This window comes from Penicillium verrucosum (genome assembly GCF_028828655.1).
Source record: "Penicillium verrucosum strain IBT 35672 chromosome Unknown utg000005l_segment0_segment0, whole genome shotgun sequence".
NCBI classification, from domain to species: Eukaryota; Fungi; Ascomycota; class Eurotiomycetes; order Eurotiales; family Aspergillaceae; genus Penicillium; species Penicillium verrucosum.
The window spans coordinates 960,424-984,385 of NW_026643214.1; the positions used below are offsets into that span (position 1 = coordinate 960,424).

Consider the following 23,962-nt stretch of genomic DNA (forward strand, 5'->3'; position numbering starts at 1 on the left):
TCCGAGATTGATCCTTTACCCCAACCGCATCGAGCACGTGGAACAAAGACGGGTGTGATTGCATGTGTTCATTCTCTTTTATTTTGAGCCAAGGGACACCCTATACAGTACAGCTTGGCTATTAACAAAGATCGTACAGGTTAGTGAACTACCTCTTGTTCTCCCATGGCTTTGGGCTATTCCCTCATTATACAACCCCGCTCTGGTTGTGTTGCTTCACTAGGTGTCAAGTGGCGCTCATGGTGACACGGTCTGCAGGGAATAATCCCGTTTGTCACACATATTACACTAGGAATCCTATGCTAACATTGCAACAGTGTTCCTCTTACCAGAATGGCAGCGTCCTCTAACAAACCGACCTCGATGGCTCAGTCATCTACCCCACCCGCTGCGACGACAGCATCTGCCATCCTCGAGAAGACTCATCCAGGCGTGCGCCGCTCCACCCCAGACTCGGAGGCATTGGCTTCCTCGGACGATGATGGAGAGCATGGAACGCAAGCCCAGAACATTGTTCCCCCTACCACCAGACCACCAGTCCGTCGCACCTCGTGGCTGAACGAGGTTCCGCTTTCCGCTCAGCGCAAACATTCGCTGTCTGGAGGACATCTTTCTTCCTCTCCATCTAACCCTACAAGCCCCGCTAGTGATCAGGCACCATGGGCAGCAAGTACGAGCACAGGTCTTGCTGGATCGTTCAATTGGAATCAACCCGGAGGAAGTGCATTTTCCTGGGGCACAGGCACCGGAATCTGGAACACTGAATCACGCAAAGAACCGCCTTCTCGCTTGGCTGAAATGGTACCCTCTCCGACCATGACCAACCCACCTCCTGCGGGCGGCAACATGTCAGATGAAATGTTGAGCCCAGTCACCCGTACCATATCTGGTGAATCCGCTATCCCCTTCTCCATTCCGTTACAACCAACTCTCAAAGCCTACCGCTCTCAGTCGTATTCTGTTGGTCAGATGGACCCTGAGTTCCTCAGCTCCGCTGCTAGCAAGCCCGGTGCGGCTCCCGCTGTTGGTGCGCAATACCCAGGAAGTCGCTCCCGCGGTCCAGGCCAAATGTCTGTTATTCAGCCTCGAGCATCACGTCCTAGCATGCTCGGTGAATTAGGACACGATACTGCAATGCTCGGCCGAGTCCGCGAGGATGATGATGGCGACGAGAGTCTCAACGGCTCGGAAAGTGACCTGAGCTATTCAGCGAGTCAGGCTCGGCAGATCGAGCAGCTGGCGCGCGAGAACGCACTCTTAAGGCAAGCAGCTGCGGCAGGTCAAATGGATAACAGATACCGTGAGCGAGCTGGATCGGCCGCATCAATTGGTGGTGGTCATCCACTGCATCGCATCCGAGGCGTTGTTCCAGAGGGAGGAGATTTGCTTGGAGAGGATCCAGGAGAATTGCGTGATATTACGGGATACAACAATATCCGTGGCAATTCTCGTCGCCGCTTCTCTGAGCATGTGGCGCATCCGGAAGCGCAATTCTCGTCGTTTGCCTCCCCGCTGGAAAATCGTGCTCTAGATAATGTCCGCAAGGCTCATTGGCAAACGTCTCTAGGCTTCGGTGGCATGCCTGATATGCCTCAAAGTCGCCGACACTCTTTCGCAGAGATTCCGATGCGTCATGGCTCAATCGGTCCTGTGGACTCGCACTCTACTGCTACGCCTCGTGCAACTATGGGAGACCGTGATGACGGATATGGTAACCTTAGTGACTATTCCAACCGTGAGTTTATTTACTTGCTACATCCCTTTGCTATCACAAAGCTAATATATCTTGTAGAACCCTACTACTCCCGTGACCAGACCTTGCGTGGAGATGGCTCCTCGGGTATCCCACCATCTCTCAACCAATATGCGATGCCGAATGCGTATGGTCGTCAGCCATCCGCATTGTCACATGCTCATCAAAATCAGCTTTTATACATTGTCGCCTTCAAATGCAGCCGCGCGGACGTTTTCTACATCCAAGAAGATACCGGTCTTCAGGTGAAAACCGGTGATCTCGTCATTGTGGAGGCGGATCGAGGAACAGATCTGGGCACCGTCATTCATGCAAACATCTCGCTCCAACAGGCACGGGAGTTGAAGCAGCATTACGCGGAAGAACATTACAAGACCCTCATGATTTTCTCTAGACACGGCCAGCCTGAGGGGTCCACTCTCACTAACCCCAACTCGGGCATGAACACTCGAAGTGCCACAGGTGGCATGGGTCCCCATGGTCCCCACAGTGCACAAGAACTCGCAACAGATATCAAACCAAAGCTCATCAAGCGTTTGGCACAGCAACATGAGGTCCTGACTTTGCACGATAAGGAAGGAAATGAAGCCAAAGCCAAGCGAGTCTGCCAGCAAAAAGTAGTTGAGCACCGGCTTAATATGGAGATCCTTGATGCCGAGTTCCAAATGTAAGTCTACGTGATTTCGATTGTTATACATGATGGTTGAACTAATTGTTATGCAGGGATTGGAAAAAGCTTACGTTCTACTACTTTGCTGATTCGTACATCAACTTCAACTCGCTGGTGACTGACCTGTTCAAGATCTACAAGACTCGCATCTGGATGTCAGCTATCAACCCAGCCTCGTTTGTCACACCCCCTACGGCCGGCCTGCCAGGTCCTGGTACCATGCCCAACCCCCTTTATGGCCAAGAAGCAGACCGTCGCCACCAACTTGAGAACAGACCTTATCCCGCATCGCGCGATACCATCGACACGGGCCGAGAAATATCAACCCCCGTGGGCATGCTTCACACATCCTACGGAGAGTCCTACCAGCCTTTTTCTCAGTCCTCCCGTCCCTCGGAAGGACCTGCTCATTCGGACGTCTTTGCCCCACAGGTGCCATCTAACTTTGGTCCTGCAGATTCATTCGAATACCCCGGCAACATCAGCGGCTCCAATGGTTCTTCCCGCACGCACCCAGCGCAGGGCGAATGGATCAACCGGTTCCAGGGCCTATCGCTCAACTCCTAGATTCCTCCCCCGCCCCTCCCCCTTTTACTGCCTTTCCTTCCTCCATCCATCTCCAACGGCTCCTTCTCTGCCTCTCGCCTATCTCTGTACAATCGTCTGCTCCATCTACCTCCCTACCCATTTGCGTCCCGTCCCATCCCATCTTCTGGGACTTATCCTCGCGGTAAAAGAGACTCTTTATGAACCTAGATTTGACCAGTTTTGCTATTTTCTCCCTTGCTTTTTTTTCAGCTCAGATATCGCTCCGCCACGTTTCTTTTTTTTATCTGTCTTCCTTTTTTCCTCAAAGAATGCTTTCCGCAAAATGGACGCGGTTGCTGTTTTCTTTCTCTCTGTTATGTTCCCCTTGAACTCCGGTCCATCATGCTATTTTTTTGCGCTCCCGTTCCTCGCTTTTGCTCGAGGTTCCGAAGTCTTCTTTGTACTACTGTTGTTAGAATTCATACCCAGGGCTTGCTGCTCTACTGGACACATCCCCCCATTCTGTCGTTACCGCCCCCATCCTCGCCATAGATCTGTTTCTGCGTGACGAATTATGTCTTCCATAATCAGAACTATCTCTATCTACAAATGGATGTCTGCGTTGTTTGTGTTAATTGATGTTAAAGTTGAATCCTTGATTTGAGATTTGAAATTCCCGTGTTTGTCTTGTATTCCGTTGATATTTGAGATCTCTTAACTTACACAAGTTGTATACAGATCAAAAGGGTTTGGAGCTTACGGTTACCAGAGGACAAACTATAAAATGGGGGTTCATACAGCCCCGGAAAGGGAGGTTTGTGTCATTCATTATGTCTTGTACTTCGCTGTACATTGTCGAAAATTATATTCGAGCGTTCTGTTTGATAGAAAAATGAACCACCATCTAGGCTGATATCATGGGCCGTTAAACCCTTCTCCCTCGTCTCTCTTTATGGTGGCTCTCGAAGGCTTGCAAGATACCATGTATCAACTACATAGTTCCCAGACTGAGGGGAAGCTCAACATGCTGGGCCGGGTGATGATCACTCAGGCCCTGGCGAGAATTGAGCTCGCGCGATGCATTTCCACTGCCCTAAATACCAACAGGCCAGAGCAACAAATGGACGAGAACATCGGAAATCCTATGGTGATCCAACGCCGATACCATCACGACCAAGCTCGCGGCTAGCACAACTCGTGCTGATCAACCAGAAATTCACGTCTCTCATCGCCTTTGCCGGGGTCTCTTAGTACGCGACCTCGACTACGATAATCGGCCATCCCCTGTCGAGCCCTGGACGAAATGATCTCGCAGCAAACAGAACTAAAATTGCAGTTTGCTCCATCTCAAGCCCACTTATCATGCTTCCCACTAACCTTAACATCAAGCAAGATCTCATGGAAATTCCCCTCCTTCCTCCCCTTCCTCAACCTCCTAACCTCATCATCATCCAACCCCCTCCCAACAATCCCCTCAAGCTCCTTCTTACTAATCTTCTCATATGCCTTACTCTCCTTCGACGCGCGCAACTTCGGCTTGAACTTCGCCTGCATGCGCACGCGCACTGTCGTCTCAAAGGAAATCGTATTCGCGTCACCGCGGATCTCAACGCCGGACGCGGCTTTGGTATTTTCTTTTATTGTAAGGAAGGATTCGCCGTCGCCACCGTGTGTTTGGAGGGAGAATGTTCCCGTGACTTCCGGGGAGGGGATTGCGAGGAAGGATTCATAGTGGCTGACAGCTGAGGCGGTTGCGGCGAAAAGGCCGTGTGTGTCAGAGGAGAGGTACCTGTTAATGAGGAGCGGGTTGTTAGTTCTGAGTTGGATTGGGTGAAGAAAAAGAAAATACGCAGGAATAGGAATAGGAATTGAGATGAGAAGATGTGTATGCTGCGATAAAACTCGGTTCGGTTTCATGTACTCACTTCCCATGATGTCCCTTGAAGCTAAACGACTCCGTCCCCGCCACCCGCGACGCAACCCAGACCTGTCGCACATCGTGCGGTTCAGCTGTGCTTGGATCGCCGTCGACGAGGTTCTCGAGCTGGCTGGCGAATACTTGGCCATTCGCGTCGCTGGCGACGCAGGTTGGGTCGTCTGAGGGTAGGACTAGCACTACTGGGCCGGCGATGTCGCTTGGGGAGTCGGCCGAGACCCAGCTTTGGTCTTCTGGGTTGTCCTCCGGTTCTGGTTCGGTTCTGCGCGATTTGGAGGTTGGCGTTTCATTATCTGTGGTGCGGGTTTTGCGTTTCTTTGGCTTATCGCCTTTGAATGTTAGAGGTTTGACCATTGTGCTGGTTTGTGTTTGGGGAATTGGGTGGTTGTTGGAGCTTGGAGAGTTTGCGTAGGCGGGGAGTAGGCTTGCGCTGATGACGAAGTAGGGCACCTGGTTAGCCGTGCTAAGCGTATAACTCTATCATTGGTTTATATTGCCAGGCAATAATTTAGATCCACTCTCACTTCACAAGTACCATTGTTGAATCTATAGTTACTTTATATAGTATGTTTTATAGATGTATACTATTGAGTAACCTGTTACTATATGGGGAGAAAGCAGAGGCAGAATTATTAATTGATTAAACTAGAAATGCAGGGGGTTATCTACCCTGCTAAAACCGTTATAGTAAACAAGCTAACAAATAGTAAATAACGAACAAATAGGGCTTAGTCTATAGCAAACATATATATATATATATATATAGGAGATTGTTTAACAAATACGATATTAATTTTTAACACCGGACTTTTTATACTCCTAAGTGTTAAGTCTTGACTCTTGATTTCTTACTATCTTACTATCTTACTAACCGAATCTGAACTGGATCTGAATTGGATCTGAATTGAATCTATAAAGTGTATAGTATACAAATAAAAGAGAAGTTAAAATTAGTAAATGCTTCAAGAAGGCAATAATGAACTAGGCGGTGAGGTAATAACCAATGAGAGAGTTATATGTCGGATGGCATATTTAGTCGCGCGCCTAACAACCGGGAACCGGTTGTGCTAACGCAAAATTCCCAGCAAATACAAAATCTAGAAATTAAGTATCTTTTGTATGACTTACAGATACAAAAGGTACTTAGTTTAGATTTTGCGTTAGCAGGTAGTTGGGTTGATGGGGGTATATAACTACGCCAACAGTGTATCCCACTTTAAATTGGTTACGGTATGCGAAGACGCCGGACGAAGTACAACATACACCATTTTCGACTTCCTTTCCTCTTTTCTGTATACATTATATATATGCACAACCAAGAAAGCTTCGATGTTCCAGCTCTCTGCAATAATTTCAACTGAGCCTTTTTGAAGATACGCAATGCTTTCTTTCCAACCACCGGTGAGTATTCTTTTGAACACCGAGACGCAAATATCAAATGCTTCGCGGAGACTCGATAACTATATATATATGTGTGTATATATATATACAGTCTTATATAGTCGTATATATCGTTGGTACGAAGTACGTCTGAGTGCAATATCTGTGATAGTAAATACCACAGTAGGGAGAAAGCAGAAGAAGAATCATAATCTATTGAAACTAGCAAATCAAGGGTTATATACCCTTAAAAAAACTATCTGAACAAGAGCTCAGTCTGTAACAAACAAGCAAATAAGCAAGTATACGAAATATCAAATTGATCCATTCGGTAGTGAAATACGTTACAACAGTCTATGTACCCTATAAAGATTCCCCACTTCAACTACCCTCTCTACAATACAATTCAGATTCAATTCAGATTCAACTTACTTTATAATTCCATATACCTATATATAGAAGGCTTCTTCCGTCTAAGAAAGGGGTAAGATCCGATTGTTATATACGATAATACTCCCAGGCATACTACTAAAGAGACTCTTGATTTCTTCGAGGGGCTTAGGGTTATTGTGATAGAATGGCCTACCTTTTTACCTAATTTAAACCCTATTAATAGATGAAAGATTATATTGGGAGAAAGTATAGGGATCAGCAAGTCCCTTTATCGAAGCATCGTGGTGTGGTTTAGGAGGCCTAGGACACTGTACCGGAATAATTCCTATCTGATCTGATTTTCATGTCATACACTATATATATATACCGGAATCTGGTCTATCTGAGGGTAATGCTCAGATATAATGGTCTTTTGGCCTAGTGTGCAACTCGCCAGTCCAGGGGCAGGTTGTAACACTGATCGATAGTATGCTATTGAGTGCCAGGCAGTGATTGCTGCTAATAGGGGACCTACTACATACTGAGATACTAAGATACTAAGATAGTAAGAAATTGAGAGTTGAGAGTTAAGACTTGAGAGTTAGGAGTGCATAGAGCACTGTTTTTTTAAAAATTAATATAGTATTCATTTGTAAAAATACTACCCGTACTGTGCTATCTAAAGCAATATATTCTACAACTGTACTTCTAGTAGCAATAACATCTTGCTTCCGATTATTCTGAAAGGACAGCTACGGAGAGGAGAAAGCAGAGGAAGAATCTTGATATCCAACCCATGGGAAAGCAGGGGGCTTATAAAGAAGCGCTCAGTCTGCAAGAAAATAACAGGAGATGGGATTATCCCAATTATTAATCTCAAAAGTACCGTATTGGTCTATCAAGGTCCTCACTTTCAAGTACATATAAAATCAATGTGCCCCCATGGTTCCAGGAAGAGTCAAGTCTATTAACTAACTATCCTTTATGAAAACGTATCTTGTGTGATGGAATTTACATATCCAAATCTAATCGAAGGTGATGGCAACCTTGATAGCGGTCTTGTTGCGCATAGCCTCAAGACACTCCTCCCACTGCTCAATCTTGTACACCTTGTTCACAATACCGTCCACCTTAACCTTGCCCGAGTCAAGATAGTCAACAGCGGCAGGGAACTTGTAAGTCTCAGAGAAACTGCCGAGGATAGTGATTTCATCACCGACTAGAAGGACAATCAGCAAGGAACTCAAGACTGCGGAAAAAGGAACAAGAACACTCACAGATCTTAGCCGGCGACCACGAAACCCGAACCTCACTCGAGTACACGCCATACACCACCAACTTACCACCCCGACGAACATAGTTAATCGAGTCCTCAAGGATCTTCTGGCTACCAGTAGCCTCAACAACAATGTCGAATCCATAAGGATTCTCAGCCTTGAGAGCATCGAACTGAGCCTGGGGAGCCTCACGCGACAGCTCAATGTACTTATCACCAGCGCCAAGCTTCTGAGCCAAATCCATCTTCAAACCACCAGGAGCAACAACAACAACATTGCAACCGCCGTTCTGGCGCAGCATCTGAGCCAGCACCAGACCAGTAGGACCAGCACCGAAGATCAGAACGGACGAGCCCATCTTCGGGGCGATCTTGTCCAGACCGTGGGCAGCGCAGGAGGCGGGCTCGAGAAGAGTTGCGTCGATGTCAGAAAGGTTCCTGATCTTGAAGACTCTACCGGCTGAAAAGAAAATTACAAATCAGTATTAAGAGCCCAGGTACGCTTTTGATATTCCCTTGCTCTACTTACCAGGGTAGGCGCAGTACTCAGCAAAGCCACCATTCATCGTCACACCGTGAGCCTCGAAGTGCTCACAGAACAGCTCATCGCCACGACGGCAGTAGAAGCATGTTCCGCACAGCTCGGAGTTATCGGCGACGACTCGCTCGCCGATCTCGAAGTCTTTGACCTTGGGTCCAATCGCGGCGACTACGCCGACGGTTTCGTGGCCGGGGATCAAAGGGAACTGAATAAACTAGTCAGCACACCAATGCACGATGAGTGCTTATAGTGGGAATACTTACCTTGGCAATGAATTCACCCTCGTGGATGTGAAGATCAGTGCCACAAACGCCACAGGCCTTGACCTTGATCTGATGAGAGGCTGGTCAGTTCGCTTCCCTGCAAATTGATGGATGGCTTCCATACCAGGACATCGTTCTCGCGGATCTCGGGCACGGGGACCTCGACGATCTTGTGCTTCTTGGGCTCTGTGTACTGCAGAGCACGCATGGTCTTGGGGATGGAGGTAGCCATGATTGAAGGTGGGATGTGTTGTTATGAGGAGGGAAGAGAAAAGAAAGGTTGATCAAGATGTCAAAATCTTTTTCAATGGAAAGAGGCGGAAGCAAGATGATGAAAGCAGTATATATAGCTTATGGAAGCTTATGAAATAAGGGAGATTTTCTCAAACGGTCTTACCAAACCGCCCCATGCGATATTCAAACGCCCACTTCGGACGAAGTATATTGATTGACATTTACAATCCAATGTGGGCTTGCATTCGACTCCCTAATATGGGAGATCACTATCTATGTGATTTCTCGTGTCTTCAACTCTTCTGAGTCCCCAGATATGGGATTTACATTCACATTTGCGCCAAATCGGGAGAACCCCGCGGAGATCAGTGCAGGGGTTCGTCCTGGACTTCAGCAGTCATGGATCTTGTATAGATCTGGATCGATCTTGATTGATCATCAAAGTGCCATTTCTTATTGCAGCTACCATCTCAATGGATGTCTTGAACATCTCATGAGGGGCCTCCTGCGCCATCTAGACGGTCAAAACACCCGGGTACCTGTCAGAACCGATATCCCAGACATACTAAACCCAAAAGCGAAAAGTCTCTTCCCCAACGGCTGACCAAACTCCTCGGAAAAAGCGAAACGAAGCCAAAAAGAAAGCAACAGTCTCGCACCAAGAACCCCCAATCAACTCACCTCTCCCTTCCCCGCGGCACCCGCCAAGCTAAAAAGAAGCAATTCCCAAATCAGAAACATCAAAGTCAGGTCACGCAGAGCCGGGATACAGCCGATAGTTTAATTGGGGGCTGTCAGAGCTGTCAAATGAGGCGTCCAATTCGACCCGTCGAGACACATGTGCTGGATAACGTCTTGACCGCTGCGGTAAGAGCGGTAATTGGTCCCGGGCGGATACTACAGATGGGCTGTATGATTCTGGTCAATTGGGGTGAATTATTCGTGGGATACGGTATTATGGCACATTGTGTCTTGAGGAGTATAGGAGAGGGATGCATATGCGTCACACCGGATATGCAGCTGCGTGCTTAGGGTTTACCCCGGATTGAGGGGATGTCTATGCTTGGGAAAGGATCTGATCTTACTGGGATATGGACCCGGATTCTTTATTTGATGGATTGTAGGGTACGTCCTCAACGGATTTTTGTACTTTGCTGTTGGTTGGGAGGACAGGGTTGTCTTTTTGTCTATACTTCATACTCTATTGACTTGAAGCAGGCTGTGGTAACAACAGACAGACACTCGCTGCTACTTAAATCGAAGTTGTGTCACCGCGCCGATGAGCCTTCAATATCCGAAACATGCGGAAGAGCATGAATTTTATCCCAAGGGAGTGCTGATACTGCATTGGCCGAAGCCCTCTCAACTCCCTAGTCCCAGCTTCTTATACTGATTAACAAACTCCTCAAACAGCTTGTTCAGCCCCAATATGCTCAACGGGTCTTTATCATCATCCTGATCCATAAAACAAAGCATGTTATGGATTTCGAACGTGATAGCCAGCATGAATCCCAGCTCAGATTCCATAAAAACCTGTTCCCCTGTATCCGAATCACCCGTCTCCTCGTCCCATTGCTTTGCATATTCCTCGCAAAAATGCCTCTTCTCCTCTTCCGTATAAGGTCGACAGGTTGCAATCTTGTTCTCCTCATCAAACCACTGGAACATCTTTTGCAAAAAGTGTCCACCAATATCAAACCCTCGGTAATTTTGAAAGACGAATTCAAAATCTATAAGCACGATCTTTCTTTCTCCTTCCTTGGTACTGTCCTTCACCATCGCATTCATGAATTGAACATCGTGGATGCACCATCCCTTTTTCCCTCCGATGGATTCCAGTCTGTTCGTCACTCGTCTTATTCTAGACACGAAGTCATAGTCAACAAGATCATCCATATTGACACCTCCTTCTCTGGCAAGCCTCTTTAGCTTCTCCATCTTGTGATATCTTTCAAGCTCTCTGATCACTGCATCGTAATATAACTGAACCGGCTTCTTCTCTCGTTGTGTGAACATGGTATGAAAAACGGCATGTTCTCTCGCAACATCAGCTCGGATATGTGCATCTTCCACATCTGCTGGTTTCAAAGTGCGTGCATTTAAGAACTCGTCGATCCTTCCGAAAGTGCCATCCTTTGTCTGGAAGAAACCATACACTTTGGCACCAAGACCGGATTGAGCGTAATCATGGCATAGTTGTGCCTCTTCGTGTTTGCTCGGGACTAAGTGTTTGAACACCTCGATTTCTCCATCGAGTTCGCCGTGGAGCTTGAGGAATACTTTGAGAGGCTCGGAATGTGTGTCGTTCTTTGGCTGAGGTCGTTCCACTACACAGTTTGTGTTTGCGTATCCAGTATTGCGTGTCACAATGAGCGTTTCTGGGTCCGTGTTTGGCCACTCGTTGGTGAGAAATGTACCGATAATGTCTTGGATCATGGACTTGGGCAGTGAGCCATCTTTTGGAATGGTCACAGGAATGCTTGTGGTGGCTACCATCTTGTCGTGTCCGTGTGCGATGATTGCTACCTAGGAGATCTAAGTGTCAAAAGATCAGATAAATGGCAGATCAAACATAGAAGATAATCTTTTCACTTAGGTAGAACGGGGCTTCGAAGGTTATCTACTTGGAATAAAATACAAAATAAAGGGCATACTTCTATTTGTGAGTCATCCAGCCCCCCGGGGGCTGTGGTAGGGAAGTTGAGGGGTGATGGATCACATGACAGTTCTGTTATTTCAAGAGCATGCCAATTCAGATGATATTGTATCTTCGTAATATATAGGCATATGTCTGCTTCACCTGTGTTATCTCGAAGATGACGCCCGAGGGAATTGAAGGCGAGGCAGGCCTCCACGATTCAAGCCACAACACAATAAGGACCATTTCCGACTCTAGCTTTTTCAGGGAACACCCGGCGTCTACACTCCCTACCCCGGCCGAGGTGAGAGCCATCAACAAGGAGTCAGGCAACATCCGTGGTACAATGTTCAACCGACCCCCGCCTGTCAAGTTTCCATCGTTGGACCTGATTGTCAAATATAGAGCCGACACAACTGTTACAGAGGCAGAGACCCAAATTATGGTATACAAGCAGTTGAAAGGCAAAGTACCAGTCCCCGAGGTGTTTGGGTGGACCGAAGATGGTGGCCAAGTATTTATCTACATGGCCCATTCTATGGTGCAGACGCCGTCCAGAAATTTCAGGATGGCTGCGATATCGAGATTGATGGGAAGGTGCCCGTGGTTTTCACGCATGATGACCTTGTGCCCCCAAATATCCTCTTATCGCCCGGGGCGAATCCAGTAGTAGCTGCCATCAGTGATTGGGGCCAGGCAGGGTGGTATCCTGCTTACTGGGAGTATTGCAAGGCGCGTCGCGTCAGACCGAATCCGAAATATTTTGATGAAGACTTGGATGAAGAATGGAATACGAGATACCTGCCAACTGTTTTGGACCCGGTCGATGATGAGACAGTATACCACCCTTGGCTGTGGTTTGTCTTGTCCAGGGGTATCTAGTTATGCCAATGAAGATGCGAAGTTGCATACCAGAGCCCTGCAGGTGTCTGGATAAGTATACACGTCAATTAAAATATTTATATGTGAAAGGATATCTAAATGCATTACGTTGTTATTCCACATGGAATGTGCATCTGTCCGATGTATGCAATCGCTTCCTACCGCTTGGTGCTGCTACTATTCTTGAGCATCTCTTCCAAATGCTGCAAGCCAAGTTAGTCATATGATCTCTAATAGACACACGTTTCAAATGCTTACCTGCTTCTGCTCAACTGCTAATTTGCCTTGGGTATCCTGTTTCCGATTAGCGCGCGTCCCCAAAACACAGAGACTGCAACATACGCTAATGATGGTTAAAATCAATGAATAATTGTTGAAGAGGAATCGCTCTCTTCGCTTGGCGTCTGTGCCGTTGCGACTCAACTTTGCCAAAAGAGAATCGAATTCAGCAGACAACCGGGCCAGACTATTAGATACCGGCTCATCGTCACCAGCATCGCTGCTGAGCACCAGGATTCCATGAAGAAGCTGTCCAAATCGTTGAGTCAAAAAGTGAGGTGCTGAAGACTGCTTCAAGTCGTCTCCGCCCGCGATCGAAAGGGCTGAGACAGCACTGCGCCCAGTGTTGGACCCAACCCGCTTGAGCGAGTCGCCGTGCTGATCCATAATTACCTGGAAACGCGGCCAGAGCTGCATGTTGGTACCATTAACATACGAGTCGGCGACGGGCACCTTTCGGCGCTGAAGCTCAAACGCGGAATGCTGGTTGAGGCGAACACACATGAGGACACCTAGAGAATCCGTGGTGTGCTCGATTAACTTCTTGGTCTGGTTCTGACCAAGGGTAAAGACTTGCTGGAATATTTCCACGGCATTGCGAGAGATTTGATGGAAGGTCTTTGGGGAGAAAAACTCAGTCAGGAAAGAGTACTCGGCGCACACATTATCCACCAATGCGAGGTTGAAGTTTCGGAATGGAACTTCGATTCCATGGTAAGTATTATCCTCTTCGGCCAGGTATGAGGATAACGCCTGGAGGTTGCCAGTTCGGAGGACGTCAATACGTCTACCCAGGGAGAAAGGGTCATGCACGGCAGAGCCAGCTCGGCCGCCAGGCATCATGTTCCCTGAAATAATCAGTATATAGGTGGTATCAGAAAAGCATAGCTCTTACCTGATCGATGTGTAGATGGATCGCCTCCAAGCACCTCGTTACGGTCAGGAGGATAAACTTTGACTTTATCGAGTGCTTGAAGGTAGCGTGTGAAATGAGATGTGTAATACCAGCGCATTGTGTTGATGTACGCCTGCGAAATCTCTCCTGCCAGCTTCGGGTGGACCTTTGAGAGATAACTGTATAGATCTTTGAACTTCACCAGTCGCTGTTGTTGGATAATCTGAGAGTTGATGTTTGGCGATCGCATAGCACGAATCTGTGACACAAGATAGTCTCTAATCCTTTGAACTGCCTGTATAGATGTCAATACAGATCTATATAATTCTGAGGAGCGCAGAATACTCACTTTGGTCTTCACGTCGGTCAAAAGGGGTCGTACATCCTCGACGGCTTTATAGCCATTGGAGGAAGCGGCGGCCTTGGCTTCGATATTCATTGTTCGGGAATCGATCTCGTTCAGTGCACGCACCCAATTCTCATCAATCGGGCCCTCGACAATTGTCCGCACAGCCTTAGGGGAGATGCTGATCTCTTCCACGGCGGGTCCCAGCAACCGTTCCACGTTGCGCCTGTTCTCTAGCATTGCATTCAATTGTGTTGAGCGAGATTGCAAAGTTTCGATCTCGGCCGATACGGCACCCAGTTCATTCTGGAAGTCATTCAGGTACAGCTCAACTGACTTGGACACCTCATCACATCCAGTAATGGATGTGTGTAACTCTTGGAACTTATCTCGTTCTTGTTCAAATTGTTGAACAGTTTGCGCGTTTACATCACTTTCTCGGGTCTTTTTCCTTGGTGTTGGGTCCACCTTTTCCAGAAAGTCCTCGAGGCTCAGCCCGTCGAAACGGATGGCTTCCACCAATTGTCCTGGTCGTTCCGGCACTGATGATAATTGCGGCACATGCTTATCTGTTTGAGCTTCCTTCCCGATTATTTCATTCAAGACTTCCAGCGGATCCGGGACATTGGCCGGTCGAGGTCGTTGAATACTCGTCTGCTTTAAAGGAGAGCCATTGGTCGCCCGTGTAGTCGGGAGAGAGGCCGTAGAGTCGTTTGGGGTCACGAGAAGAGATGTTGATGAAGTTCTAGATGTTACACCAGGGCGGCTATTGTAGGGACTTGGAGATAGCTGGGAGGATGATCGTCGCGGTAGAGGAGAAAGATTGCGGCTATTGGCTCCGGAGGGAGTTGACTGGGCTGATATCCGGTCGCGCCACATTATGTAAAAGGATGAACGGCATGGGAGTTCAAAACAAAATGAAGAAATCCAGAGTATTACTCGGAAAACCCACCAAGTAACCTCAAGAATAAGGTCGAACAGTTGTAGTTGTTAGGTTGTTTCAGGACACTCGGACACTCCTCCTATATACACTAAACCCAACAAGGTGGACAACCCTCAAGAACCAATCAGAATCCAGTAAGTGACCCCGCCACAGCGTCGCCGCCCACGATAGATTTTAGCTCGTTTGATTTTCTCTCTCCCCTTCTCTTCATTTTTCCCCTCCCCAAATTCTTTGAAAACCCCTCCTCTTTCAACCCCTCCAAATCACTTCACCATGTCTGCCGAGGAGGTATGTACTTTCTTTCACAAATTCGAGATTCCCCAATGGCTTTATTGAGGGTTTCTGTCCCAGCCCCGCATGCGGCTCCCCTCCTCTTCGTCTTCTCTAGGGCACGAGGCCATCCTAGACACTTGACCCCGCCATATTGGCAATTTTTCAAGCGCTTGCTAACATGATTCACTACAGCACGATGTCACTTTCGAATCGGCTGATGCCGGAGCTTCGCTCACCTTCCCCATGCAGTGTTCTGCTCTGCGCAAGAACGGCCACGTTGTGATCAAGGACCGCCCTTGCAAGATCATTGACATGTCTACCTCCAAGACTGGAAAGCACGGTCACGCCAAGGTTCACTTGATCGCCACCGATATCTTCACCGGCAAGAAGCTTGAGGATCTCTCTCCCTCCACCCACAACATGGATGTCCCCCACGTTAACCGCAAGGAGTACCAGCTCGTGAGTTTCCCTGATGACTTGAAATTTCGGGCAGTTTTGTTGACGAAATTTAGCTCGATATCACCGAGGATGGCTTCATGTCCCTCATGACCGACAGCGGTGACACCAAGGATGATGTCAAGATCCCCGACAACGAAGTTGGTGACAAGATCAAGCAGATGTTCCTTACCGATGAGAAGGATTGCAGTAAGTTAGACCAATATCCAAACTCCCTAGGGAACTTTTGCTGACATAGCGCCAATTAAGACATCGTTGTCCTTACTGCCATGGGCGAGGAGGCCGCCATGGAGTGCAAGGAGGCCCCTAAATAAATTTAATATTTGGATTTATTACCTGTTATGCCAACCTTGATGTTCCACGAGGGCTCAAAGCCCGCCAAAAAAAAATTTATCTTCATGGCTCCAAAGGAGGATACGATTCTTTGTAACGATTATGCTTATTGCTTCAAGATCTGTCCCCCGCATAACCTTGGATGTGGGCTGGACCGAGAATTGCTCTGGTTGGCATAATATGTGTTGTCCGAACAGTTCTGAGTCTCAGCATCTCATGATAGTGTGATGAATGAATAAATACTCAATCTTGCTTGACTTCTTGATGGGTTTCCAGTAATTATAACGTAGACGAAAGGCACCCCCCTCCCCTCAAACCACAATATATACACAAGTGTAACCTCAGAAAACAAAATAACAATAATAAAAAGTACATAAGTACCTGCAACAAAAATCGCAACAAAAACCGCAACAAAAACCTGACAATTTAATCGTCTGAGATAGTCCACGGATCAATCACAGCGCATTGGACATGTGGAGCACAAAATCGGCGGTCACGGCAGAAAAAAAAGTCCCGCCATTTCGGTATACCAACCCTTCTGTTTCAAACAAGCATGAACAAATTCCTTGGGGATGGACTACGTTACCCGAGGGGTCTGCGGTCAAGAAGGTTGCCGTGAGACCCGATACTATCTCGACAATGGGCTTTGGTATTGTCGGCGCGGTCATTTGCAGGAGGTATGGCGTCCAACGGCTTTCCTAACCTTATCCTATCGCCATCAATTTTCTCAAGTACACGGCTAATGTGATTGCGCAGGGTGTCCAAGTCGCAGAAGATGCCGATTTTGGTAACCTAGGCAAAACACATCGCCTGAAGAGAGAAACCAGGGAGAAGGCCAGCAAGAGTATGTAATCAGCAGTTTGAACATCGTTCTCGTTGCTAACTTTTTGTCCAAAGCACTTCGTGGCCGTCCGGCGTACACGCTATTCTTGCAAACCTACCAGCTCATCCTTTGGAAACAATGTCATATCTTGGTTCATGATCACGGTTTCCCAGAGGAACTTGAGGTATGTCCACATGTTGCTTTATATGTTCTAAGCATCAAAGCTCATCGTATATTAGGTTGTTGTTCGCGATCTCTGGGCTCTTCGTCTGCAAGATTTTGAATCAAGAATCACTGATGCAACTGGAGATGACGATGATGATACCGAATCTGAGCTGTTCAGCTCACAGCCCGCAGGGAAAGATGAATCTCGCGATGGGTTTAAACCAAACTCGAGATATCTTGAATGGCCTCGTCTGATTGATTCTGTTGCACTGTGTTATCTCGCAGCATTTTTGATGCGGCTTCCTGTCTGTGTCATTGATTTTCACGAGTATGTGTATTGTTTCCTATATGCAAGCCCGGTCGTTTTCTCCTAGAATGGGCAATACTCACATTCTATAGTATGATCATGCGACAGGAGATCCCTTACGCCCGAGTCTTAGCGACCGTCCCTCGGGAAATGAAGGATAGGCTTCCGCCAGAACTGACTGCGATCCTGGAAGTCAATGTGAGTGTTGTCTGACTCCGGAACACTTTCTGGGTTGTCCTTGGACTAACTTTGACAAAGACAATACCTAATCCCGATCGTTTCCACCGCGGTATCATGGCACTAGCGCTATTCTATCAGCGACGGTTTGAATTGGACCTTCCTCCATTGAATTCGCCCATGGTTCTTTTCCGACTCATCAAGAGATTAGCTTTACCAAGTATGAGAAATAGTTGCCTCGTGGTGGTCCAGTTTATCTTAGCTAACAAGTTTTAGTTGAGATATATGAAGCAACTAGGATTTTGCAAGATCTACTAGGCTTCACATTCCAATATCCGAGGCCAAGTTCATACGATGGCCGAAAAACAACCCTTTTTCTTCCCGACCTGCAATTGATAGTGCTAATCGTCATCTCTACGAAACTACTTTTCCCTATCGATGATTTGAAAAGGTATCCCACTACAGCTAAAGAGCCCGCTGCACAGGTCATGGACTGGACCCTCTGGGCACGTGCCCAGAACAATTTCGATCATGATCAACCGTTTGGGGGAAAGATTGGAAAAAAGGCTGCCGTTCAGATCACAGATCAAGATGTATTGAATATGACGTCTGCCCAGTTGGACCATTACATGGACTGGTACGAAAGCAGTTGGCTGGATACTTCTAAGGAACCCAATCGCATCGCCGAAATGTTTCCCATCAGCCGAGCAGAACAAGATATCCAACCACCCTCTACCGCTGCCCCGGAACCATCTTCTACTTCTGTTGCAGTTGATCCAGCCCCTCCTCTTGCCCCCCTTGCCCCAGAATCACCCTCTACTTCTGCCCCTCCCCCTCCTAACACGACTGGGGACAAGCTTGACCTCTTGCTACAAACAGTCATGCAAACCCTTAGAACCAGAAGGGTCATCCCTGACGATGAAGAGACCGATCATAGGCGTCCTGGCGAGTGGTATCACCGGTATCGATGGGAATCACATCTTAGTGGTCCCGCGCGGACCTTTTACGAGCTAGCAGCACAGCTTGCTGCAGTCCCATTGAAAACTCTTGTCCGTGCTGTCACAGTTGTTGAATTTAGGATCGCCCAGCAAGATGAAGAGCGACAGAACAGAGAATACTTCGCTAGTCTAGGCGCAGAAGGAATGGACACCGACGAAAGCGATGTTGACAAGATGTATGGAATTGCTGATTTTGAAGAGGACATGTACGATGCGGAGTCCGAAGATATGGACGACGATGATTTCATATCCAATTCAAGGATGTGGTCGACCATCTAGGAGTCGATGGGAAAGTCTGTTGTATCATATGCATGGCGTTGGGGATTTGGGATCATGTGTCTGGCGTTCACCTTTGTACAACCTTTTATCTATCAGTTCAATTAACTATTTGATTTCCTAAGGCTACTATGGACGATTGTTGCCTTCTCTTGGTGTATTGATATTTCCGGCTGATCTCAGTTCGGAATATTCGTTGTATTTGATCAGGATATACCTATCAAAGGCAGAAAAGACGCTCATTTATTTTTAGTAGACCATCTCCAGGGCTATCTAGTTACTATACCTGACGTATGTAGATGCGCTGCCAAGTTATCATTGGCCGGGTCGGCCGGGGTTGCTGACATAATGTATAGCGGAAATGGGTAACAACTAGGGCTTAGGGTACCCCGATCGGTCCACCTTTGCTAAGCGAGCGAAATCCTCAAATTGACAATCGGCAGCTCCGCCTGGAACACAGCGACCGACAGCCGACAACAACGAAAACTCGCAACCAGTACGTCCCATACACCCCGTGCAACAGCGTCTATGCATCGCTATGGAATCAGTGAGCTAACATCGTCTTTTTCCGCGCCGTTTTAGTGCAGATGTAGGTCTTTATGAACCCCTCGAATGTCATCGCGAACCACAATCCCGATCCATCGCCGATACGATCCAAGCCTATGGAGGAGTAATGAATATGGACTAATACGGTGCGATATAGTTTCGTCAAGACCCTGACGGGTAAGACCATTACCCTCGATGTCGAGTCGAGCGACACCATCGACAACGTCAAGACCAAGATCCAGGACAAGGAGGGCATCCCCCCGACCAGCAGCGTCTGATCTTCGCCGGAAAGCAGCTCGAGGATGGCCGCACCCTGAGCGACTACAACATCCAGAAGGTAGGGATCGACCTTAAACCTTTATGAATTGGACCAAAAGTGGGGGCGTTGTGGTATCTCGAGTGGATCAGATCAGATCAGTTCGACATGCTGTTTGTCCAGAGATGACTCTGCCCACGGATACGCAAGAGGAGGAATCATCGCTTCACATTATGGTCTATGGTCTGCAACTTGGTGGAACATTCGCTAACATGCGATATCAACTTGTTACAGGAGTCCACCCTTCACCTTGTCCTGCGTCTCCGTGGTGGTATCATTGAGCCTTCCCTCAAGGCCCTTGCCTCCAAGTTCAACTGCGACAAGGCCATCTGCCGCAAGTGCTACGTACGTTTACCCCGCCTCTCCGCCTGCGCCCGATCATCGTCATGAAACCGCATTTCGTGGCAAGGCCATCAATTACGTCAACACATGTACTAACTCGGACCTTCTACAGGCTCGTCTCCCTCCCCGTGCCACCAACTGCCGCAAGAAGAAGTGCGGGCACACCAACCAGCTCCGCCCCAAGAAGAAGCTCAAATAGACGATTCGCTCCTCGGTCTTGTGCTCGGCGTGCTGTGGTGCAGATTCCAGAGATGGGGATTGGCTGGACTGCTACATGGAGAGGATTACAAATGGCGTTAGATATGATGATAAAATCAATGCAGCCACAGTCATACTTTTTCTAGTTGGCTCCTCTTCGACGACCAAGTTGCACTCCATGAAATGAAATGTGTAAAATTCAAAAAGTCGAATTGTTTCACATCTCCAAATTCCATCTGCGATAAATACAGAGTACAATACATGCATGCATTCAATAACCCGACTAGAAACCTTGAGTTGCGAACCCTGCTACCTGAGCAAGGAATCGACGGAATGGCCAGTATTCCAGATGAAAGCCAATGATCCTTCTTTCCCCCGCTTATGCCCGGAACATCATCCCTTTGTTGTCGTCAGTCTTCTTATCGTCTTGGTCCTTGTCCTTGTTCTTCTTTGAGACGGGGCTCCCGTGGCTAGTAGATATGTCAGTTCAATGTCAATCCATATATCAGGCAATGGGACAACTTACGCAAAGAAAAGCACCTTGATAGCAACAGCCAGTGCCGCATGTAGCACAACAACCAAGATCAAGAGGATCTTGCTAGCCTTGGCATCAGTAGCATTCAAGACGGGATATAAGTTCCGCAGAAGGAAGAAGACACTCCAAGCAAAGCCAACGCCAACAAGCGCCCAGTTAAGCGCAGTCAACGGACTCCAGCTGACAAGTGCAACGGCAATCCAAAACAAATTGGAGTACCCATACAGAGCCCAGCATTCAATAAGGTCAGCCGTGGAACTGCCGAACCAACGCAGCGCACCCCACAGGGCAATCGGCAAGATACCCGTGTACCCATAGACCAGACCAGCCGCGCCCGATAGCAGGGTGAAGTCATACTCGAAGTGCTTGTCGTCATTATTCGACAGCCATTGCGAGATAGTGCCCGTCAAAAACAGGATAACAACCACCGTGGTCGCGATCCAGATCGGCCCGTACAGGTCTGCGTTGCCTTCTAGCACATCGAGGAAATTGGTGCGCGGGTACACAGTCGCCACACAGCGGCGGAAGACCTCGTTCGTGTCGACATCGAAAAACCGCTCGTAGTAGTGCAGCGACCACCAGCTGTGCTTGGTTGGCGTACCGCCAGGGGACCTGTCACGCTGGCGCGATGGCCCGCCGCCCAGGAACGGGGCGGAGTCGCCTTGGACTTTGGCAGTTCTTTGGTCATTTTCAAAGTCTGTGTCGGAGGATCACTTGGTTAGAGCTGGGCTGGGCCGGTTTGCTTGGAGGAACTCACTGGAGGGGTGGAATTCGAGGTCTTCTTGTAGGTCAGTGTGGCCAAGGTCGCCCTGCTGATTTGTTAGTTGAAATTATTTGTTGTTCATTCGAGGGCATTTACCTCTGCATCCACATCTACTACGACATCGTAGCCTCGGTTCGCCATTGTGGTTGGTTTTGAGGTGAGCTGTTGGAAGGGGAGTTGTTAAGGTGTACACATCAGCTTCCGCAGATAAAGCCACCGCTCAAGCCACAACTGTGGGTACCACTACCCAGTGTCATACACGAGTTATCAAATGCATATCATTTTCTATAAATTGACTGGATTTTTATTATATGTGAGTTTCTAACTTATGATTTTCAAAGATAGGGACTTTTTATTTAAGCTTGGTTCTATTATTAATTTTTTTCTCATTATCTTACACATGTAATAGCACCAAAGCATCCACGATACCTGATACATCGCCTTGAAGGTTAAACCCAGTTTTGGATTGCCCTTTGAATTCGGCCAACATAAGACCAAGTTGAGGTGTCGAGTCCCTTTTTGCGAATGTAAAAAGATGCGGCTCCAACCAAAATAGCCAACGCCACAGAACCCACGGACCGACGGTGGCTCCACAAGAAATCCAGAGCCCGTTTCCTGCGCTCTTCAAACCGAATCTGTTGAGATTGCTTTTCAAACAAGTACACTGCAGAAGATGTGGTGTACTTTCCATGTTGGTCTCTTGAAGTTTTGAGCACGCTGCACCAGGGAATGTGTTTCCAGGCTCCAAGCGGCAATGATTCTGGCGGGTGGTCGTCAAAGAGCCGCGCCGCATGCAGAATGTGCCCGTCTAGATCAAGTGGGCAAGGTAGCTTGGAAAGCGTAAAATGAAGCATCTCGGGCTCATCTTCTGGAATTTCAAGCAACTCTTTTTTCCTAGACAGGATCATTGCTGCGAAGAGGTAGATTGCAACCACGGGTTCCCGAGCTAAAAGGAAGTCGAAAAGTCGTGAAATGTTGCTGTACTCTTGAATATCATGAGCGTATAGTGTCAGTGTAGCTGCGAGAGCGAAGAATGGTTCAATGTTGCCAAGGTGTCGTCTTAACTCGGGATCTGTTGTCTCAATGATTGCAGGGATGAGATGGAGATGCTTCACAGCTGGGGACAACGATGGTAACATGTAGTCACGTATGCGGAAAAGAGATATCTGCGCCACTGCTGGCAAGGCTTGCTTCTCGCCCAGTACCAAGAGAAGAACTTGAACTATATCGTGATATCCTTGGAAATAACAAAGCATGGGGTATTCTCTTAGTACTTGAGTAATGAGATTGGACAGCTGCTTTTTCTTTTTCAACATTTCCTCCTCAGGAGCTAGACTTTATTAACATCCAAATTCATTTTTCGGAGAGAGATACAATAATATACCTTTTGGGTAATAGACGAACGACCGGTTGACATCAAGTTCTACCTGTTCTTCATCGGCGTGTCGTAAAAGTTCATTGCTTGGGACCATATCAAATTGCTGCCTTTGTTCGTCGCATCGTAGCAAGATAGGCCCTGTTCGCCGGTTAGTTGAGTCCACTTGAAGGTGCACTGATATAGACCATAACAGCATTGAACTCACAAGCTATCTGTCTCAAGTCGTCTTCGAGTAACCCGCCTGCTGAAGTTGCGTGCACAGCTAAAGCTTCCACGTCGCGCATTGCACATGCTTTGCGGATGGCTCTCGCCTTTTCTGCTTGAGCCATCTGTTTTGCTTCTATCTCCCCTTTCAATTTTCCGGGAGATTCTTCGGATTCTGACATGTCCTCAGCGCCAGGATAATCCTGTTCTTTTGCGGTATCTTCCATCTTTCATCTGCTAATATGTCACCTTCCCACAGGATCAAGCAGCTAAATTGCACACACACGAAAAGATGAAGTTATTTCTCAGCTTGATTCTCGACCTGAATGAACAAAATTCACGTTGTGCGTTCTGGATTAAGCCCAATATCGAGAGACCGATCGGATATAGATCGATTGGAGCTTCAGCTTTTTCGCCGGACAACGAAACGGCGTATCCAAGCCAGCAACCCAATGCCAGATATATGACAAAATGGCTTTGTTTTCAATGATTGAAGTTTCTTTGAACGTGAACTGATGATTCTCTAGGTACATAGACCCAGGCGTGGAAAGTCTGAAGTCGAAGGCGGCGGAGTCCCACTTGGTGGCCTTAGGCAGCGATCGGCAGCCGCGACATGTTTTCGCCGATAACAACATTCACCCTGTGCTAGGCTTAGGCACAACGCTCCGGTTTAATAGATTTGCGGTATTCGTCGCAAGATCTTGGACGCATATAGCTGTGTGCCGTGCTGTGCGCCCTTAGAAGTCCGCGGTCTCCGGGGTTGCGACAGCTCACCGACGGGTGGTGATTGCATAACTCCGCAATTGGCTTGCTCTCTGGGTCGTCTGCTAGTGACAGTTTTAGCTCTGTGATAAAGACTGGCTTTCTGGAAAGAAACCAATGGAGCTTGTGGAAGATATTTGCACATCTTCGAAGGCTGTTACTACTGTATAGCGT

The 23,962-nt window shown here is 47.8% G+C and overlaps 10 protein-coding genes across 10 annotated transcripts; 4 read left to right on the forward strand and 6 right to left on the reverse strand.

Annotated features, from left to right (window-relative positions):
• Positions 1-333: 333 nt before the first annotated feature.
• Positions 334-2,990, forward strand: N7516_011215 (PSP1 family protein; the record flags this gene model as incomplete). The annotated part of the gene is made up of 3 exons (XM_057223933.1): positions 334-1,735; positions 1,793-2,420; positions 2,477-2,990. 3 exons carry the CDS (start codon positions 334-336, stop codon positions 2,988-2,990), a joined length of 2,544 nt encoding a protein of 847 aa, XP_057069073.1.
• A 1,308-nt stretch (positions 2,991-4,298) lies between these two features.
• On the reverse strand, positions 4,299-5,241 carry N7516_011216 (uncharacterized protein; the record flags this gene model as incomplete). The annotated part of the gene is made up of 2 exons (XM_057223934.1): positions 4,299-4,740; positions 4,877-5,241. The coding sequence occupies 2 exons, from the start codon at positions 5,239-5,241 to the stop codon at positions 4,299-4,301; spliced, it is 807 nt and encodes a 268-aa protein (XP_057069074.1).
• Positions 5,242-7,664: 2,423 nt separating this feature from the next.
• On the reverse strand, positions 7,665-8,951 carry N7516_011217 (zinc-dependent alcohol dehydrogenase family protein; the record flags this gene model as incomplete). The annotated part of the gene is made up of 5 exons (XM_057223935.1): positions 7,665-7,858; positions 7,917-8,375; positions 8,445-8,661; positions 8,720-8,788; positions 8,844-8,951. The coding sequence occupies 5 exons, from the start codon at positions 8,949-8,951 to the stop codon at positions 7,665-7,667; spliced, it is 1,047 nt and encodes a 348-aa protein (XP_057069075.1).
• A 1,364-nt stretch (positions 8,952-10,315) lies between these two features.
• N7516_011218 (putative choline kinase) lies at positions 10,316-11,449 on the reverse strand (the record flags this gene model as incomplete). The annotated part of the gene is made up of 1 exon (XM_057223936.1): positions 10,316-11,449. One exon carries the CDS (start codon positions 11,447-11,449, stop codon positions 10,316-10,318), a length of 1,134 nt encoding a protein of 377 aa, XP_057069076.1.
• Positions 11,450-11,769: 320 nt separating this feature from the next.
• Positions 11,770-12,473, forward strand: N7516_011219 (uncharacterized protein; the record flags this gene model as incomplete). The annotated part of the gene is made up of 2 exons (XM_057223937.1): positions 11,770-12,097; positions 12,139-12,473. The coding sequence occupies 2 exons, from the start codon at positions 11,770-11,772 to the stop codon at positions 12,471-12,473; spliced, it is 663 nt and encodes a 220-aa protein (XP_057069077.1).
• A 158-nt stretch (positions 12,474-12,631) lies between these two features.
• On the reverse strand, positions 12,632-14,872 carry N7516_011220 (putative GARP complex subunit (Sac2); the record flags this gene model as incomplete). The annotated part of the gene is made up of 5 exons (XM_057223938.1): positions 12,632-12,676; positions 12,732-12,767; positions 12,816-13,600; positions 13,648-13,942; positions 13,997-14,872. The coding sequence occupies 5 exons, from the start codon at positions 14,870-14,872 to the stop codon at positions 12,632-12,634; spliced, it is 2,037 nt and encodes a 678-aa protein (XP_057069078.1).
• Positions 14,873-15,177: 305 nt separating this feature from the next.
• N7516_011221 (Eukaryotic translation initiation factor eIF-5A) lies at positions 15,178-15,979 on the forward strand (the record flags this gene model as incomplete). Its single annotated transcript, XM_057223939.1, has 4 exons — positions 15,178-15,224; positions 15,402-15,668; positions 15,722-15,854; positions 15,915-15,979. Exons 1-4 carry the CDS (start codon positions 15,210-15,212, stop codon positions 15,977-15,979), a joined length of 480 nt encoding a protein of 159 aa, XP_057069079.1. The 5' UTR covers positions 15,178-15,209.
• A 591-nt stretch (positions 15,980-16,570) lies between these two features.
• N7516_011222 (TFIIB-type zinc finger domain-containing protein) lies at positions 16,571-18,747 on the forward strand (the record flags this gene model as incomplete). Its single annotated transcript, XM_057223940.1, has 7 exons — positions 16,571-16,675; positions 16,755-16,842; positions 16,896-17,005; positions 17,061-17,314; positions 17,386-17,491; positions 17,552-17,690; positions 17,747-18,747. The coding sequence occupies 7 exons, from the start codon at positions 16,571-16,573 to the stop codon at positions 18,745-18,747; spliced, it is 1,803 nt and encodes a 600-aa protein (XP_057069080.1).
• A 1,778-nt stretch (positions 18,748-20,525) lies between these two features.
• Positions 20,526-21,585, reverse strand: N7516_011223 (Yip1 family protein; the record flags this gene model as incomplete). The annotated part of the gene is made up of 4 exons (XM_057223941.1): positions 20,526-20,616; positions 20,673-21,378; positions 21,439-21,490; positions 21,541-21,585. 4 exons carry the CDS (start codon positions 21,583-21,585, stop codon positions 20,526-20,528), a joined length of 894 nt encoding a protein of 297 aa, XP_057069081.1.
• A 308-nt stretch (positions 21,586-21,893) lies between these two features.
• On the reverse strand, positions 21,894-23,253 carry N7516_011224 (TBC domain-containing protein; the record flags this gene model as incomplete). The annotated part of the gene is made up of 3 exons (XM_057223942.1): positions 21,894-22,774; positions 22,829-22,960; positions 23,028-23,253. 3 exons carry the CDS (start codon positions 23,251-23,253, stop codon positions 21,894-21,896), a joined length of 1,239 nt encoding a protein of 412 aa, XP_057069082.1.
• Positions 23,254-23,962: the final 709 nt, after the last annotated feature.